The sequence below is a fragment of the Equus przewalskii genome, chromosome 1 (genome assembly GCF_037783145.1).
Source record: "Equus przewalskii isolate Varuska chromosome 1, EquPr2, whole genome shotgun sequence".
Taxonomy (NCBI): domain Eukaryota; kingdom Metazoa; phylum Chordata; class Mammalia; order Perissodactyla; family Equidae; genus Equus; species Equus przewalskii.
In genome coordinates, this window is record NC_091831.1 from 117,508,253 (window position 1) to 117,528,924 (window position 20,672).

The 20,672-nt window shown below is 34.2% G+C and overlaps 1 protein-coding gene across 50 annotated transcripts in view; it reads right to left on the minus strand.

Annotated features, from left to right (window-relative positions):
• Nucleotides 1-20,672, minus strand: part of SCAPER (S-phase cyclin A associated protein in the ER) — a 521,170-nt gene that overhangs the window by 393,350 nt on the left and 107,148 nt on the right. For 43 of the 50 annotated variants that reach the window (XR_011526452.1, XR_011526476.1, XR_011526453.1 and 40 more), the window contains one exon: nt 1,594-1,694. The exons of the other annotated variants lie outside the window; for them this stretch is intronic. Coding sequence is in view for 30 of the 43 variants with exons in the window: in XM_070573827.1 (XP_070429928.1) it covers nt 1,594-1,694 (101 nt within the window). In the remaining 13 variants the exon portion in view is untranslated. The remainder of the gene's footprint in view (nt 1-1,593; nt 1,695-20,672) is intronic. 50 annotated transcript variants of the gene reach the window in all.

Here is a 20,672-nt window from a genome sequence, read left to right on the forward strand (position 1 = left end):
TTAGTTTTTTGAGAAATCTCCATACTGTTTTCCACAGTGGCTGCACCAGCTTGCATTCCTACCAGTAGCGTATGAGGGTTCCCTTTTCTCCACACCCTCTCCAACATTTGTTACTTTTAGTCTCAGTGATTATAGCCATTTTGACAGGTCTAAGGCAGTATCTTCGTGTAGTTTTGATTTGTATTTCCCTGACGATCAGTGATGCTGAACAACTTTTCATGTGCTTATCAGCCATCTGTATATCCTCTTTGGGAAAATTCTGCTCGTATCCTCTGCCTATTTTTTGATCAGGTTGTTTGGTTTTTTGTTGTTCAGTTGTGTGAGTTCTTTATATATTATGGAGATTAACCCCTTGTCAGATATATTGACTTGCAAATATTTTCTCCCAGTTGGTGGGTTGTCTTTTTGTTTTGATCTTAGTTCCCTTTTCCTTGCAGAAGCTCTTTAATCTGATGAAATCTCACTTTATTTTTCCTTTTGTTTCCCTTGTCTGAGAAGACATGGTATTCAAAAAGATCCTCTTCAGTTCAATGTCCAAGAGCGTACTACCTATATTTTCTTCCAGCAGTTTTATGGTTTCAGGTCTTATCTTCAAGTCTTTGATCTATTTTGAGTTTATTTTTGTGTACGGCATGAGATAATGGTCTACTTTCACTCTTTTGCAAGTGGTTGTCCAGATTTCCCAACATCATTTATTGAAGAGACTATCTTTTCTCCATTGTATGTTCTTGGCACCTTTGTCAAAGATTAGCTGTCCACAAATGTGTGGTTTTATTTCTGGGTTTTCAGTTCTGTTCCATTAATCTGTGTGCCTGTTTTTGTACCAGTACCATGCTGTTTTGATTACTATGGCTTTGTAGCAAAGTACACTGTTATTTCTTCTTGATAACATTTTATACATTGGTAAGTATTTAACATCAGTCTTTCCTGTGAATGTACTATACACTTCATGAGCGCAGGGACTGTGTCTGTTTTCTTCACTACAATAGTCCCAGAGCCTGGCACATAGCACTCAGATGTTGTGTGCTGATTCCAAATGAAGGTTTCTAAAGTAGCTTTGATCTCTCACTATTCCTTGAATCAAAAATCATCAATTTTCCTCACTGCCTACTACATTAAGAAGAAATCCTGTACCTTTCCCCACATTACTTTCACTTCACATATACTCTGTACTTCCACAGCTGTCTTAATTTACTCCCTTAATATGAAGGGCCACCTACTTGTTAAAATCCATCACATCCTTTAAACACTTCAGCAGCCTCCATGAAATCTTTCCTGATCTATCCCCAAAAAGAGATATGACCATAGCCTTCTCTGAACACCTATAACAGTTTTTTTGTAGTAAAACTACAAAATACAAATTCAAGAGAGTAGTAAATGTATCATATTTAGCAATTAAATTTTTGTAGTGGATAAAAGTGCCTTACACCAGTAGGCAATAAATATTTGCTATTGAACTGAATGAGAAATGCAGCTCCCAACTTTTAGATTTTTATAAGTTTCAAGTTAAGCTGAAGTCAAGTTCATTATCAATTTCAATGATTACTTTTGAAACTGCTGGCTGCTATAAATATAAAGACCAGAGTTCATTACCTGCTTTGAGCATCTGTCTTCTCTAGCTTTTCCTGAAGTTGAATCCAGTCAATCAATGCTTTGAAATCTCTTACATAGTTATCCAGCATCATTAGCACCTCCTAATTCAAAACAAAAAATAAACACTAAATTCCACTCTGAGACTAAAAAGCTTCAAGAAAAAACTTTAGAGTGAAGAACTTATGAATTAATAATTTTTATATTATACTCCTCACTGAGGAAGCAGCAAAACCTACTGGTCTAGTTTTTTGGGTTTTGTTTTATTTTTATTCTCAGTGTTTGGTAAGAAATTAGTGAAGCAGAGAGTCCAAAGACCAAGAGATGGTATTGATACTCCTTCTCAAGACCTCCCCAAATGACCATTCTTTTAACTTTAATTGTGAAGTTTAATAAACAGAAAAGTGCACAAAACATAAACGTACAGATAAATTATTTCAAAGCAAAGACCCATGCAACTATCATCCAGGACAAAAATATAACAATGCCAGTCTCTAAAGTTCCCTGGTGTCCCTTCCCAATCACTACTCCATCCCTGATCCAAGGTAACCACTGCTTTAACTTCTAATAGCTTAATTTTATCTGATTTTGAAATTTATATAAATGCATTCATATAGTATGTATTATTTTGTGACTTCTTCTGCACATTTGTTTACCAGGTTCATCCATATTGCAGAGTGTACCTGCAATTCACTTACTGTCATTATCCAAGGTCACTACTGAACAGTATTCTATTGCATGAATGTTTATTTAACATTCCAATTAACTTCCAATCTGCTATTTATCAACATTCACTGATATTTATGTACTTACTCTAATATTTGTTTATGCAATATTTATATTTATCCAATCCACTGTGATGAACATTTAGGTGATTGCCAAATTTGGGATATTACAAATTATATGCTGTTATTCATGTGCATGCCCTCTACATATGTACGCATTTCTATTGAGTATAAGCCCAAGAGTGGAACTGCTGAGTCACAGGGTAAGTGTATGTTCCACTTTAGTACATGATACCAATTGTTTTCAAAAGTGGTTCCCACTCCCACCAACAATGTATGTGACTTCTCCTTGCTCCACACACTCACCTATACTTGGTATTGTCCATTTGAGGTTTTCTTTGTATTTAACCTGAGCCATTCTGGTTGTGTAAAGGTTTCATTTTGGTTTTAACAGGTTTTTCTCTTATTACTAATGATTTTCAGCCCTTTTGCACATGTTTATTGGCCATCCTCTTTCTGTTAAGTGCCTATTCAAGATTCTTGCCCATTTTTTCTAGAGGGTCAACTGTCTTTTTCTTTTGATGTGTAGGAATTCTTTCTATCTTTTGGGATATGAGCCTTTTGTTGGTTACATGTGTTGCACACATCTATTTGCCTTTTCATTCTCCTAATGGAATGAAATCTTTTGATAAACAGAAATTCCTAATTTTAAGGTAGTCTAACTTATGACTCTTTACCTAAAGACTGATACTGACATCTGTGTCATTTTTAAGCAATCTTTCCCTACCACAAGGTCAGGAAGATATTCTCCAATATTATCTCCTAGAGCATAGGTCTATTACTGGATTCTCTCCTCGATTGTATTGATCTGTTTATCTATTCCTGTACCAATACCAAACTATCTTACATAGCTGTAGCTCTAAAATAAATCTCAAAACTCAGCAGAATAAATCCTCCAACTATATCTTTGACCTCAAGTTTGTCTAGGCTAATTCCAGCCTTTTGCATTTCCATACAAATTTTAGAATCAGCTTGTCAATTTCCCAGGGGGGAAAAAATGGAATTTTAATTGCAATTGCATTGATTCTACAGAGAAACTAGAAGAAAACTGACATTTTATAATATTGACTTCTCTAGTCTATGAGCAGATATACATCTCCATATATTTAGATCTTATTCAATGTGTCTCAATAATGTATTATGGTTTTCAGTCTTGCACATCTTATATTAGATTCAACCCTAAGAATAAATGCTAGTTGTTTTAAGATTTTTCATTTTCATTTTCTGTTACTGTGTTGTTTTTGTATTTTGAACTTATATCCAGCAAGTTTGACACACTCAATATCTCTCATAATTTCTCTTTAGATTCTTCTGAATTTTCTAAATATATATACATGTCATCTGTCAATAATGATATATTTATTTCCTCCTGACCAAGTCTTATACCTTTTATGTCTGATTCTTGTCTTTCTGTGCTGGCTAGAATCTTAAGCACAATGTAGAACAGAAATAATGATGTTGGCTTTCTTGTCTTATTCTCAATTTCAGAAGAAAAACTCTCAAAATTTCACCATTAAGTATGATGTTTACTTTAGTTTTTTGGGCAGATTCCTTACATCAGTAAGGATGTTTGTCTTTATTCTGGGTTTATCATGAATGGGTGCTGAATTTCATCAAATATTTTTCCTAGATCTTTTGAGACAATCATATGATTTTTCACCTTTATTTATCTAATTTGATAAATAACATTAACTTCACACTCAAATGTTAAACGAACACTGCAGCACTGGAATGAACCTAACTTGACTGTGATGATGCATTGTCCTATTTTTGAATCACCAGATTCAATATATCAGTATTTGGTTTAGGACTTGTGCATCTGTACTCCTAAGTGGTCTATATTTTCCTTTCTCATAAAAGCTTTGTTTATCAAGGTTATGCTGGAAAGTTCCCTCTTTTTCTATGTTCTAGAAGAGTCTGTGTAATACTGGTATATTTTTTGGCTCAATTTTTTTTATTGAGATATAATTCACACACATAAAATTCACCAGTTTAAATTATACAATTCAGGTATATATGCAGAGTTGTGCAACTATCTAATTCCAGAACATTTTTATCACTCCAAAAAGAAACCCAGTACCCATTAGCAGCCACTACTCTACAGGCCTTGGAAACCACTCGTCTACCTTCTGTCTCTAAGAATTGGCCTGTTCTGGACATTTCATATAAACAGAATCATATAATATGTGGTCTTTTGTGGCTGGCTTCTTTTACTTCACATAATGTTTTCAAGGTTCTACTGCCTGGTAGCACATAGCCATAAATCATTCCTTTTTATGACTAAATAATTGCATGAACAACCATATTTTGTTTATTCATTTATCAGTTGATGGATATTTGGGTTATTTCTACTTTTGGCCTATTATGAATAATGCTGCTAAGAACATTCATGTACAAGTTTTTCTGTGAACATATATTTCTAATTCTCTCAGGTGTACATCTAGAAGTGGATTTACTGGGCCATATAGTAACTCTAAGTTTTACATTTAACATTAACTACCAAAATTTTCTGCACAGCAGCTGCACCATTTTACATTCCCATAAGCAATATATGAGGTTTCCATAGTCTTCACATCCTCACCAATACTTGCTATTTCCTGACTTCTTGATTCTAGTCATCCTTATGAGTGTGAAGTGATATTATTGTGGTTTTCATTTGCAATTCCCTGACAACTAAAAACGTTGAGCATAGTTTCATGTGCTCATTAGACATCTGTATATCTTCTCTGGAGAAATGTCTATTCAAACCCTTAGCCTATTTTTTAACTGGGTTATTTATCCTTTTTATTGTTGAGCTGTGAGAGTCCTTTATATATTCTGGATATTAGACTGTAATCAGACACACGATTTGAAAATACTTTCTCTAATTCTGTGGATTGTCTTTTTGCTCAATAGTGTCCTATAACACACATAAGTTTTTAACTTTGATGAAGTTCAACTTTTCTATTTTTTTCTTTGGTTACTTGTGCTTTAGCTGTCATATCTAAGGAACCATTGCCTAGTCCAAGGGTCATAAAGATTTACACCTATGTCTTCTTCAAAGAGTTTTATAGTTTAACTCTTACATTTAGGTCCTTGATCCACTTTCAGTCAATTTTTGTACATGGGGTGACGCAGGGATCCAAATTCATTCTTTGTGTGTGGATATCTATTCCCAGCATTTATACAACATATTTGTTGTTGAAAAGACTATTTGTTGAAAAGACTATTCTCTCTCCATTAAATGGTCTTGGCACCCTTGTCAAAAACCAGCGGCCACAGATGTCTGTATTTATTTCTGGGTTCTCAATTCTATTCCATGATTTATATGTCTATTCTTGTTCCACCACAATAATCAAAACAGTGGTATCACAGTGTTTTGATTATTGTAGCTTTGTAGTAAGTTTTGAATTCAGGGAGTATGGGTCCTCTAAATTCGTTCCTTTTCAAGATGGCTTGGGCTATGCTATGTCCCTTGCATTTCCATATGAATTTTAGGATCAGCCTGTCCATTTCTGCAAAAAAAAAGGGAGATTCGAATTTGGATAGGGATTGCACTGAATCTGTATGTTGCTTTGGGGAGTGGTGCCCAAACATTAAGTCTTCCAATCCATGAGTTCAGACGTCTTCCCCTTTATTTAGATCTTCTTTAATTTCTTTTTATAATGTTTTGTAGTTTTTAGTGGACAAGTCTTGCACTTCTTTGGCTAAATTTATTTCTAAATGTTTTATTCTTTTTGATGCTACTATAGTGGAACTGCTTTCTTAATTTCAATTTTTGACTGTTCGTTGCCAATGTAGAGAAACACAACTGATTTTTTGTGTGTTGATCTTGTATCCTGTAACCTTGCTGAATTTGTTCATTAGCTTTAATAGTTTTGTATGTGTGCAGAGGGTCTTTAGGGTTTTCTGTATATAGAACCATGTCACCTGCAAATATAGTTTTGCTTCTTCCCTTCCATCTGGATGCATTTTATTTCTTTTTCTTGTCTAATTGCCCTGGCTAAAAGCTCAAGCACAATATTAATTAGAAGTGGTAAGAGCAGACATCATTGCTTTGTTCCTGACCTTACGGAAGAGAACTCTGTCTTTCACCATTAAGTATGAAGTTAGCTGTCGGTTTTTCACAGATGCCCTTTATCAAGTTATGGAAGTTCTCTGCTATTCCTAGTTCGTTGAGTGTTTTTTATCATGAAGGGGTGTTGACTTGTGTCAAATGCCATCTATTGAGATGATCATGTGGTTTTTGTCCCTTCATTGTATTAATATGGTTTACTACATTAATTGATGTTCATATGCTGAACCACCTTTGCATTCCTGGGATAAATCCCACTGAGTAATGGCGTATAATCCTTTTTATGTGCTACTGCATTTGGTTTGCTAGTACTTTGGTTGAGAATTTTGCATCAATATTTATAAGGGATATTGGTTTACTGGAATTGTTTCTACCTTCAGTGTTTAGAAGAATTCACCGGTAAAATCACTAAAGTTGGGAATTATTTGGGGGTGAGTATTTTTAATTACAAATTCAATCAGATTAATAGTTATAAGTCTATGTAGCTTTTCAATTTCTTCTTGTGTCAGTTTTATTTTCCTAGGAATTAATACCTTTCATCTAAATTCTCAAATTTGTAGACAAAGTTATTTGCAATGTCTTCATATTGTTTTCCTTAATGTTTTATTTTGAAGTAATTTCAAACTTAGAGGAAAATTGCAAGGACAGTGAAAAGAACTCCCTTATACCCATCAGCCAGATTCCTCAATAGTTAACATTTTGGCACATCTACTTTGTCATTCTCTCCATATATAACTTTTTTCTGAACCATATGACATTAAGTTGCAGACATGATGCCACATTACTCCTAAATATTTCAGAGCATATTTCCTAAAAACAAGGACACTCCCTTGCTAATATAAACACAGCATAACCATCAAAATAGGACAGTAACACTGATACAATACTACCAATTAATCCATAGAACTCTCGAATTTCACCAACTGTTCCACCTCCATCTTCACAGAAAAAAGACTTAAATCCAGGATCCAATCCAGGATCACATAAGTGTATTTAACTGTCATGTCACCCTCATTCTGGAACAGCTCTTCCTCAGTCTTTCATGATCTGATATTTTTAAAGAATACAGATCAGTTATTTTGTAACATGTCAATCAACTTAAATTCAAATTCAAATTAAATTAAATTATTAAGACTGGGGCTATGGCAGGAACACCACATTAGTGATGTTGTGTTCTTCTCAGCATATTATATAAGGGAGCACCTGATATCTGTATGTCCTATTACTGGTGATAATAACTTTAATTATTTGGTTAAGAAGGTATCTACCAACTCTCCCACTTAAACTTCCTTTTTTTCCTTTATAATTAATAAATATTTTGTAGGGAGATATGTTGTAACTATGTAAATATCCTGTTCTTCACCAAAATTTCACTCATTAATTTAAGATCCATTGATGATTCTCACATGAATCATTTATTATTTTAATAGTTGCCAAATGATGATGTTCTAATTCCATCATTCTTTCTACATTTCTTAGTTAGCATTCGTAAGAGAGGAGCTTTCCCTTCTCCTTCATTTGTTTATCCACTTACTTATTTATATCCGTATGGATTCATCAATTCCTGTATTACTGACTGATCCATTACTGTCATTATTTTGATGCTCAAATTGTTGCAGATTTGGCCAATGGGAGGCCCTTAATGCAGCTCCTATGTCTTTCTAACATGCCCCCATCATTCTCTGAGCACTTCCTAACTTTCCATCACAAAAAGATTTTTCAGGCTCATCTTGTATTTTCCCTGCCTCTGCCCTAGAATCAGCCATTTCTCCAAGAGGCTCTGGTTCCTTTTATCACAGAATAGCATCTTGACCAACATTAGGTGTTTAACGTGCTCGCTGCTACAGGTGTGTCAATGTTTCTAAGTCCTCCCAGCAGACAGCAAAAAAAAACAAATATATATATATATAGAATATATACTTAAATATATATACACACACATATATAATATATATCCACATCTACACCTATTTTTCATATATAGCTATGTGTAGATAATAATAACCATGAGTTCGTATCGATGCTTTCAAATTCTAATCAATCACCTAGAGTTCATTCTAAACTTCCCTCTTTCCATATCTGTAAATACTTTCTCTGAAAATGAGTAACATTCCTCTCCTTATCTACAATACATTAACTGATTTTATCTCTTCTGCAACCAATCTGAACCTTCCAGCCACTTCTAATACATATTCTTTAAATGAGATGGGAGAAGAGCATAAAGGAGAAGAAGTTCTTGTATTTTTAATGTCTGTAGGTCCTGTAGTAATGTTACCTTTTTCATCACTGATATTGGTTATTCATACCTTTTAACTCCTTTTCTTGATAGGCCACAGCAGTGACTTCTGGCTTTGATGATCATCTCTAATGTATGATAGTTCTATTTTATTAATTTCTGCTCTTATCTTTACCATTTTCTTCCTTCTGATTTTTTTAGGTTTAGTTTACTTTCTTCCCCTAACTTCTTGAGCTGGATACTTAGATCATTGGCTTTCAACCTTTATTTCATTTCAAATATATGAATTTTAGCACTTATAAAGTTCCCTTTAAGCATGATTTAGACTCCATCTCATACATACTGTTTTATTATCATTTAGTTCAAAATATTTTCTAATTTATATTGTAATTTCTTCTTTGACCAATGGATTATTCAGAAGTGTTTTGCTGGGCTTCCCCTTTATGATTTCTATCTTTTCCTGGATCATGTCCCTATAATTCTTAACTGCCTAAGAATTCTTCACTCTCCTAAGCTTTCTGTAGATTTGTTACATATCATCTAGCTCTTCTAATTGTCTTCAGTGGGAGAATTGACCTGAATTCCCTATTCCATCTCTACTGGGAGTGGAAGCCCCTACACTCATAAATAAACTAGTAAAAACTGTTTATTTTTGATAGTGATTTTGATAAAGAAATACAGGGCATGCCCATCCAATTTACAGATGAAATAAATCTATAGTAGACAACAGAATCCAAAAAATATATAAACCTGCACTGTTCAATAGGGTAGTCACTTGCCACACGTGGCTATTAAGTGCTTTAAAGGTAGCTAGTCTGAACTCACTTAGACCTAAAAAAAAAAAAATGTAAAATATCTTATTAATAATGTTTATACTGATTATGCATTGAATTTTTTTTGATGTATTGGGTTAAATTAAAATTAATTTTACCTGTTTCTTTTTACTTTTTTAATGTAGCTACTAGACAGTTTAAAAGTAATATACAGTTCACATTATATTTCTATTGGCCAGAAGTGCTCTAGACAGTCTACAGTAATTAGGCAAATCTAAAAAGACAGGATTTTCTGGTTCTATCCTTTGATCCAGTACAAGTAAGGGATTGGGAGAAAGTTGATCTTAACAACACAGCGCCTATATAAAAAGACAGGAATTTTATTTGACACTAAACTCAAGTTGAGTAAATAGTTTGCTGAGGCAAAGGCAAGAGCAAACATGGCCTCACAGTTCTGCACGTATAATAACGTCTATGAAAAGGCTGGGGGTCTGACCAACACAGGGTAAAATGAGACCACCTTCTCTAAGAGTATTCCATTTGTTATCAAACATATTTTTCTAATTTTTTTTTTACTGCTAACTAGCGTTTCCACTCCCATCCTAGTTTTGGGGATTGAGTTCTTATACAAAAGTGAAAAGAGGAGATCCTCCTCCTCCCTACCACACTGGCAGTAAAGCATAGAAATATGATTGAGACTTAACCAATCAGACTCACTTGCCTGAGATTTTGAATCTCAAGCAAGGTAAGGCAAAGATAGTCAATGGTGTTGTTTAAAAAAAAAAAAAATTCTAGCTAGATGTTTCTGCTGCAAAACCTCCCTTGGTTTCTGCCTATTTTCTAACCCTAATTCATTGGCCTTACTGTTGAGTCTGTGAACTATCCAATCTCCTCCCAATAAATTATTTTTTCTACTTAAATCAGCTAGAGTCCATTTCTGTTGCTGGCTACCAAGAGCTTGACTGATAAGCCATTCTAAGCACAATTTAAGGAGACTAGATAGATAAAACAGAACACAATAAAGCAAGTCTGACCATAAGAAAGACCTTAAAATCATGTCAGAATAGGAACCATAGTAAGAACCAGATGACTAGACTTGAAAAGACTAAAGAGGTGGCATAACAGCTATCTTCAAATATAAAAGGGCCTTGTCATTATACTATTTGTATGCAAATATAAGTTATGGAACAAAGAATGCTGGGCAAAAATGACAGATTTTCACCTGGCAGAGCTGTTTCAAAAGAGAATTAATTACTGGGGGAATATGGTTAAGGGTAATTGTGTAATGGATGGGTGCATCAGACATCATTACTTACAGTTCTGAGATTCTATGATTTACTCACTAAATGTTTGTTAGGAACTATGTGCCAAAACGCTAAATCTATGAAAACTCAAACCATAGAACATAGGTATACTATGCTATGAAACACCAGCAGCATGCCAGAAAATGCTGCTCTTTTGCCTGACTGAATTAAGCAGATTATTCTTTCAGATGGCCCAATGTAACATTTATTAGTGACACCTTGTGACAGAATAAACTGTTATAATTTACAATCCCTTAGAGTAAATTTCTATCCTCTCCAGTCTTTAGAAAATTTTATTCTAAAGAACTAAGTAAAACTATTAGCTGCAGGGGCTGGCCCCGTGGCCGAGTGGTTGAGTTTGCGCGCTCCGCTGCAGGCGGCCCAGTGTTTCGTTGGTTCGAATCCTGGGCGCGGACATGACACTGCTCATCAAGCCACGCTGAGGCAGCGTCCCACATGCCACAACTAGAAGGACCCACAACTAACAATATACAACTATGTACCAGGGGGCTTTGGGGAGAAAAAGGAAAAAATAAAATCTTTAAAAAAAAAAAAAAACTATTAGCTGCAAAAGATATTAAATAACGAGCAAATCCCAGAGAATTATTTAATGAGTACTGAAGTCATACTGCCAGGAGTCAGCCACTTCATTTTAAAGATAATACTGAGGTTTAGTGACCTGCTCATGGTGACACAGAACCAAACTCACTGATCCCTGGCCCACTGCTCTTTCTGCTAAGTCATATTTCTAAGACTTCCTATACCATCAGTAAAAAATAGAAGGAAGAAAAGACAGGAATGAAAAATTGCTAGCAAATACACTATCAAGAGTGTATTTCCCTCCAATGCTTTCCTCAACATTTTTTACCTTTTTAACATTTACTTCTAAATTGAAAGTATTTGAAGTAAAAATTCAAAAAAATAATAATTCTTAGTCCCTTCTAAATACTCAATCTTCAGTTCCACTAATATATATGTGAAATCATCAGTTTAAAAAGAAACATATTTGGAAAAGTAAATACCTAAAAGTTTACCAATCTTTCTTATGCAGTTCCAAAGATAAAATGGGCTGGATTTCACAAAGACTCATTCCCAAATCAGCTTAACTAGGATACACAGATAGATCACCTGTGCTCTACTGTACACATTCATGATAATGACTATACTGCACTATAATTTTCTTCTCGAGATAATTCCAAAATTACATTACTGTGACACTTCATTCTACACATTTGGCAAAGATTTTTTTTCTTGGCTCGGATAGTTTCACATACTAATGGCTATGGAATTTTTATGTAAAAAAAGAGTGGAAGAGCACAAGCCACAAAGATCCACTCCATTGCTCAAAAAGGGGAATTAACCTCAGGTGTAACTATGTGTGTAGATATTGGTCAATTGGCCAAAGTTGTCATTTAAACACTTAAGACAAAGAACTTTAAAGTGTATTCACTTTACTAGTCTCATACCGTTCTCATCTCACTATAAAGATGTACCAGTCTCATTTTACTATAAAAGGCAACTTTCCAACACTCCCAGAAGATGACCACCAGAAATTGCCATCCAGTTATAAAAATGATCATTTGTTTTATAAATACATTATGTTTCCATAACTAAGTCTTATATTGACTTTCTAGTGTTAGTGGCACTCAAAGACCTCAAGAACACTTTTCACTTATAAATGTTTTACAAGATATAGATACACTTTAGAAATCAGACCCAAGACTAATAATAAATGTTTGCCAAATTATTCACAAACGAAATACAGTACCAATATTACTTTAGTCATAAAAGTTATAGTCTACTTTAAAAGATTTTTCTCAACAAAGAATTATTGTTGATTTCCTCTCAAAAGTAATCCTTAGTGCCAAATCAATGGTAATAAAAGTCTTCAACAATCAGGAAAAGGAAAAATTTAAAAATTTAGTTGGCTTCCTTTTCTCATTTCTACTAATATAATTCAAATTCTTTAATTAAATTCATTCAACTTAAATCGCCCCCATTAGAGCACAGAAAGATTTAATTCAGAATAACTTATTTCAGACGCTTTCTACTGATTTCCCTTTTCGTTAAAAAAAAGAAGGAAAAACCCTCTAAAGGGTAAGAATATAAGCAGCAATACCTCTGATACTAGTTGGCAAAGAGAAAGTACATTTGGTGGCTTAAACAACCTATTTTAAGGAATGTTTAGCTCATCGTTATCAGAAATGATCAGAGTGGTACCATACCACTCTGTAATCCGAGTCATGTTTTACGAACAAGGGAATACAAACAAGACAAGCAGCTGGAGCAGCCTCATAGTCACTGATGCACATCTTTCTCCCTCCAGCTATGAAGGCCATTTTGTCAAGCAGGATGAAACAGAACAAAAGTGGCTCTGAAAGTAATGTTATAGGCACTCAGATAGCTACATAGAGATGTACAGCTAAAATTACCAATTAGTTTACCAATTGGCTGCAACGGATTTGATTGGTTTGTAATTAATTCTAGTTACTGGCACACAGAGCAGGATGGTTGGCGCCATCCCTTTGTCCTGCTGACATACAATACCAGTGCACAAGCCTTTGGGCCCAGGACATCAATACAGCCCTCCAGTTCAGCTAGAGGAATGAGCACAGTGGTCTCCGACTGTGGTGATGAAGGGGTAGAAACATGCATCACCTGAGAAGTCAGTGATAAAAGGAATCTTATGAAAGAAAGAGCTTTACCAAAAGGGAATCAAGTTTTAAAAAGCATTATTTTTTAAGAACAGCTTATCTAGTTTTTAAAAGCTACTAACGGAATAAACCATTCAAAACAGAAATCATCTGAAAGCAAAATGGCAAGTAAACCACCTTCAAAACTGTCTAATAATATCACTCAGTCATCTTCAATCTTCAATCATTTCTTTTCAAATATCTCCCCTTAATCTGCAATATAAGAAACCTGGAAAAAGAATATATAGTATATTCAATAAATGAAAACCTGTAAACAAAAATCTGCTAATGGAAACCTTCCTCCTATAATTTAATCTTCACCAGGATCTTTGTGGATATATAAAATTTGCAGTTTCCTGGTTAGTGATACAAATATTTTACCACAATGACTAATTTTCATCTCAACTTATTTGCAAGTTGGCTTGACTAGATGCTTTTCTCTTACGGTATTTCCCACTGAGAAAACTCAGAGACCTACTGCAGCTAAGAATAAGTAGACAAAGATGCGAAAAAATAGATTGTTATAAGGCTCAAACTCAACATACTCAAGATCAAATTCCCCACTGATGCCTGCATGCCTACCTCTAAACAACTGCATAAGGAATTTCTTTTCCCTGGAATATTCTCTCAATACCAAACTAAACGCTTATATTCAGGCTGAAGGTCCTCACCTCTCATCTAGACCAAACTCTTCTTTACAAACCCAAAGGTAGAATAAAGTTTGGTCATTTTTTCCAAACTCATGCAACTAGCTTAAAGGGAACACTGAAATAACTACTATTACATGAGGTCTACTACTCCCCTTTCAAAGGACAGGACAAATACCACATGTAAAAATTTTTCCACAATCCTATAGCCCGAAGTGACTTCTCCTTCTATGAACATTAACAAGTGTAATAACTAATGTTAAAACATATTCAAAACACATTAGTGCTATTTACAAACCTGAAAGGGAGAAAAGACTTTTCTCCCTCAAGATACATGTATTTGTAATAATGCATCTCACAGTCTATGAGAAAAATAACCTATTTTACTAAAATCTTAACCTCCACTGAGTCACCACACATGGAAGAACAAAGTGTATTCCAAAGACATAAACTGACTCTCCCTTCTCTTCAGCAATTGAATCTCAATTCTTTTAATAATTCAGAGGAATAATATAACAGAATTATAACCTTTGCTGATACGCCTTGTGATCTGGACACCAAGAAGATCCATGTTCTATGTTGCAGTCATTTTCTGGTAAATTTCTATTATTTCAAATTAGCAGTGAAAATTACTGAAAAAATTTTTAAAAAACAGAATCTTTCAATAAAGTGTAAATAACCCAGGACAATATCCACAGCAGGAGCAGCATGGAAGTTCCTTCCTAAAAGAAAATCTTAAAGAAAGAAAAAAGAAAAACTTTGATGTTTAAATCAATATGATGTGTTTGAACTGAAACATTTTTGCTATAGTTACAACTTTTTCAGGCTGATGAATAGCACCCAAAACAGTGCATGCTATAATAAGTACTCAATGAATAGTTGCTGAATGAAACGTAAGACTGCTTGAGTTCTAGTCTTTAGCTCTGCTGCTAATTCACTATGTAATGTCAGACATGTTACTTAGTTTCACAGTTTTCTATTGGTAAAACAAGAGGGTTGGATTATATGATTTCTAAGATCATATTCAGATATCATGATTTATGATTCTAATTTACATTCTCCTCCATTTTGGTTTCTAGTATCAATCATATGCATATTTTCCACTCTTTTTTCTGGCACAGCTAAACTTTAATATCTGTTTATATTTCTCTTTTTTTAATGCGAAGTTTGACAATAAAAGAAATACTCTTGTTATAAATAGGAAACGAGACTATACCTTTTACAGAAATTTCTCTATCTCCCAGGATCCTTATAAACTCATCTTTTCAATACTTTAATGACTCAACTCTCTTAAAGAATATCATGATTGGGGCCGGCCCAGTGGCGTAGCAGTTAAGTTCACACGCTCTGCTTCAGTGGCCTGGGGTTTGCCAGTTTGGATCCCAGGTGTGGACCTATGAGCTGCTTATCAAGCCACGCTGTGGCATGCATCCCACATATAAAATAGAGGACGATGGACAAAGATGTTAGCTTGGGGCCAATCTTTCTCAGCAAAAAGAGGAGGATTGGCAGCAGATGTTGGCTCAGGGCTAATCTTCCTCAAAAAAAAAAAAAAAAGATAAATCTTAGAGTTTTACTCTATCGTGAACACAGCTAAACTACATTATTAGTGGAATTACATCATTAGCATGGCTATTAAATCAAATATAAAAATTTCTTTAAGTTTTTTAGGGGCTGGCCCCGTGGCCGAGTGGTTAAGTTCGCGCGCTCCGCTGCAGGCGGCCCAGTGTTTCGTTAGTTCGAATCCTGGGCGCGGACATGGCACTGCTCATCAGACCACGCTGAGGCAGCGTCCCACATGCCACAACTAGAAGAACCCACAACGAAGAATACACAACTATGTACCGGGGGGCTTTGGGGAGAAAAAGGAAAAAATAAAATCTTTAAAAAAAAAAAAAATTCTTTAAGTTTTTTATCCTATAACTATCAAAAAAAATCCTATCTGAGGCAAATAATTTCAAAACAAAAATACCTCTTAAAAAAATCATTGCAGCTTGAGCTAAATAATAATAAAAATGACACATTAAAAATAAACTAATTACCATGAAAGATTCTAGAAATATTTTTTGAGTCCCTTAAATTTTTATTAGAGTACCACAAACTAGATTTAAGACCTATATATTTTTACTGTATATATCCAGAAATACGGCAAAACAAAAACAGCAGACGACATGGTCTTCACTAAAGACGATTCCAATTTTCCTAAAAATAGACACCACAGAAATACTTCTACACAAGAAACAGATCATGATCAAATTTCAATGTAAATACTCATTAAGGAAAAAAACAGAGAAGATACCTGAATCTTTAAACAAATATATTACTAGGAAATTTGTCTTAGTTATACATGATTAGGAACAATTATATCTGTAAACTCTCCAAATCGTTCAATTTCACTTATTATTTTATTGGAGGATAATTGGTATATTTAATAAGTAAATTATAAGCAAATTATGCTACTTAGTTCATATTTTTATTATCACCTAATGAAATAAATAACAAACCAAAATAAAGACCTCAATCCCATAATCAATAATTACAACATTCCAACCAAATTGAAAGAATAGCTTAAGAGAATGTTCACCTGAGACATTAGTGTATATAACAAGAAGATTGCACAGATGAGTAGTATGAGAGCTAATTATTGTTATTTCTGAATTTAGCACTATTACCAATTCACTCTGTCATGCAAGCTCAGTGGCAGCACATCTTTATGGATTACCGTTGCAAAGCATCACTTATATGACTGTGCCTCTATTAAATACTAAAAAAATAGTGAACAAAAGAGGGATGAGTGTAGTGCAGCTGCATAATACTGCAACTAGATCTCACCTAAACATTCATCTTATCCTCTTCTGAAAACAAGAAGCCTCTTGCCTAAGAACACTGGGCAGGATCTCCTAGGATTCAACGTTTTTTTTTGAAAATTCATTTCCTAAAGATTTCTCCCTGTTCCTCAAGAATATCAGCTAAAATTCCTTGATTTGCCCCCAGGGTACCAGTAAATTCCTGTTAAATAGTCTTCATCCAAACAACAGAATCTGAATGTCACTCAGTAAACATTATAGATTTAATGTTTACCTTTTTAATCTTCTTGCTTTGTTTTATTCAGTTATCCTACTTTATATATTGCAATATATTTAATTTTTTATAGGAATCATGAAAAGATGGGAGATGCTTGCCTAATTTAATTGTAGCAGGAGTCACTCCAACAAGGGGCTTGAGTCTGAGATGAAGCAGAGCCCGTTGATAAAGAGTTGAAGGCTGGTATTGGAAGCTATGGTCGGAATACTGAGCAAAACTTTGATGGGGCTCATGAAGGGGATTATATCAAGTGAACAGGATTCAAGATGAGGCAGTCTCCAGACAGGCTGAAGCCATAAGCATGGTTAGAAAAAGACTGAGGATCTGGAAGTCTAACATGTTGCTACAATCAAGAATTGTGACCGAATTACCAGCACTGCTGAATGAGGCCTGGTGAAAACAATAGAGCAGAAAAAGTAGAAGCACTTCTAATGAGGCTCATCACTTTGACAGGAGACTAGTTGACTAGGCCCTTCCAGGGATGGCTATCTAGGATAACAGTCCTTTTTAACTTCTTAGAGAGGAAGTTAAATTTCCAAGTTTGTATCATTATCCCTCCATGATCCTTTCTCATCTACTGTTAAGACAGCAGAGGTTAAGTGAAATACAGGTTAATCCAGGATATGTGGTATATTTTTTTCAGGTGACAATCACCTTTAAGAATTGGATGAAAGTTATGGACTCAAAATAACGTACATGAACAAAATAATTTCATAATACCTTCAGATGATACACACAGATTTAAGAATCCCAGGTTAAGAATCTCTATTCTAGACACTTTCCAGGACAAATCATACATTAGGCCACCCATTAAGTCTCAATAGATTTATAAAGATAGCTATCATACAAAGTATCTTCTCCAACCACAACAGGATAAAGTTAGAAATCAATAACACAAGTAAAAGTGGAAAATTCACAAATTTGTGGAAATTAACACATTCAAACAACAAATGGATCAAAGGGATATTAGAAAATACTTAGAGACAAACAAAAATGACAACACAACACCTCAAAACTAACGGAACACAATTAAAGTAGTCCTCAGGGAAAATTTATAGCTTTAATTGCTTACACTAAAAAATGAGAAGGATCTCAAATCAAAAACTTAACTTTACAACTTAACAAGCTACAAAAGAACAAACTAAATCCAAAGCTAGCAGAAAGAAATAACAAAGATTACAGCAGAAATAAACAAAATAGAAACTTTAAAAAATAGAAAAGGATCAATGAAACCAAAAGTCAATTCTTTGAAAAGATCAGCAAAACAGAAAAATCTTTACCTAGATGGACTAAGGAAAAAAAGAAGATTCAAATTACTAAAATCAGAAATGGAAGTGGGGCTATTACTACCAATTCTATAGAAATAAAAAGGATTATAAGAGAATACTATGAATAGCTGTATGCCAACAAATTGGATAACTGAGATGAAATGAATGAATAACTTCCTAGAAACACAAAACCTACCAAGACTAAATCACAAAGAAACAGAAAATCTGAATAGACCTATAACTAGTAAGGAGACTGAATCAATAATCAAAAATCTCTAACCAAAGAAAAGTCCAGGTCCTGATGGCGTCACTGGTGAATTCTACCACGTATTTAAAGAACTAATACCAATCCTTCTCAAACTTTTCCATACAATTGAAGAGGAGAGAATATTTCCTAAGTCATTCTATGAGACCAGCATAACCCTGATACCAAAGCCAGACAAAGACACTACAAGAAAACTACAGCTCACTAATCCTTATGAACATAGTTGCAAAAACCCTCAACAAAATACTACTAAACAGAATTCAGCAGCAGATTAAATGGATTATACACCATGACCAAGTGGGATTTATTCCTGGAATACAAGGATGGTTCAACATGCAAAAATCAATCAATTTAATATGCCATATCAACAAAAATGAAGGGAAAAAAAGACAAGACCATCTCAATTGAAGCAGAAAAAGCATTTGACAAAAATCAACACCTTTTCATGATAAAAACACTCAACAAACTAGGAATAGAAGCAAACTCCCTCAATATAATAAAAGCCATAAACAAAAAATCCACAGCAAACATGATTCAATAGTGAAAGACTGAAAGCTTTTCCTCTAAGAATAGGAACAAGGCTAGGGTGTCTACTTTCATCACTTCTATTCAACACAGTACTGTAAGTTTTAGCCAGAGAAATTAGGAAAGAAAAAGAAAAGGTATCCAAACTGGAGGGAACAAGTAAAATTATCTCTGTTTGTAGATGATACGATCTTACATGTGGAAAATCCTAAAGACTCCACAAAAAAGTTGTCAGAACTAATAAATGAACTCAGGAAAGTAACAGGATACAAAGTCAACAAAAAGTCAACAAAATCAGTTGTATTTTAATATACTAACAATAAATAATATGAAAAGAAATCGCAAAAACAATTCCATTTACAGTAGCATCAAAAAGAATAAAATACTTATGAGTTAACTTGACCAAGGAAGTGAAAGACTTGTACAATAAAAACCACAAAACACTGCAGAAAGAAATTAAAGACATAAATGGAAATACATCCCATGTTCATAGATTAGAACACAATATTAAAATGTCAATACTACCCAAAGCAATGTACAGATTCAACGCAATTCCTATCAAAATGCCCATGATGTATTTTAAGAAATAGAATAACCCATCCTAAAATCCATATGGAATCTCAAATCTCAAATACCCAAAACAATCTTGACAAAGAACAACAAAACTAGAGGACTCACACCTCTTGATTTCAAAACTTACTACAAAGCTACAGCATCAAAACAGTGTGGTACTGACATAAAGACAGACATACAGACCAATGGAATAGAGGGTCCAGAAATAAATCCTTATATATATGGTGAAATGATGTTTGACAAGAGTCCCAAGACCACCCAATGGGGAAAAGACAGTCTTTTCAACAAATGGTGCTAGGAAGACTGGATATCCACATGCAAAAGAATCAAGTTGGACCCCTACTTAACATCATACACTAAAATTAACTCAAAATGGATCAAAGACCTATAAAACTCTTAGAAGAAAACACAGGGCAAAAGTTTGATGACACAGGATTTGGCAATGATTTCTTGGATATGACACCAAAGGTACAGGCAACAAAAGAAAAAACATACAAATGGGACACCGTGAAATTTTTTAAATTTTGTGCATCAAAAGACATTATCCACAGAATAAAGAGACAACCCAGAGAATGGGAGAAAGTATTTATAAATCATGTTTTTGATAAGGGATCAATATCCAGAATACATAGAGAACGAAAACTCAACAAAAAAAAAAACAAACAAACCAATTCAAAAAAATGGGCAAAGGACATAAATAGACATTTCTCCAAAGAAGATTTACAAATGGCCAATACACACTGAAAAGAGGCTCGAAATCACTAACCATTAGAGAAGGGCAAATTAAAACCACAGTGTGAGATAACACCTCATACCCATTCGGATGGCTACTACCAAAAAAGCAGAAAACAACAAATGTTGGTGAAGATATGGAA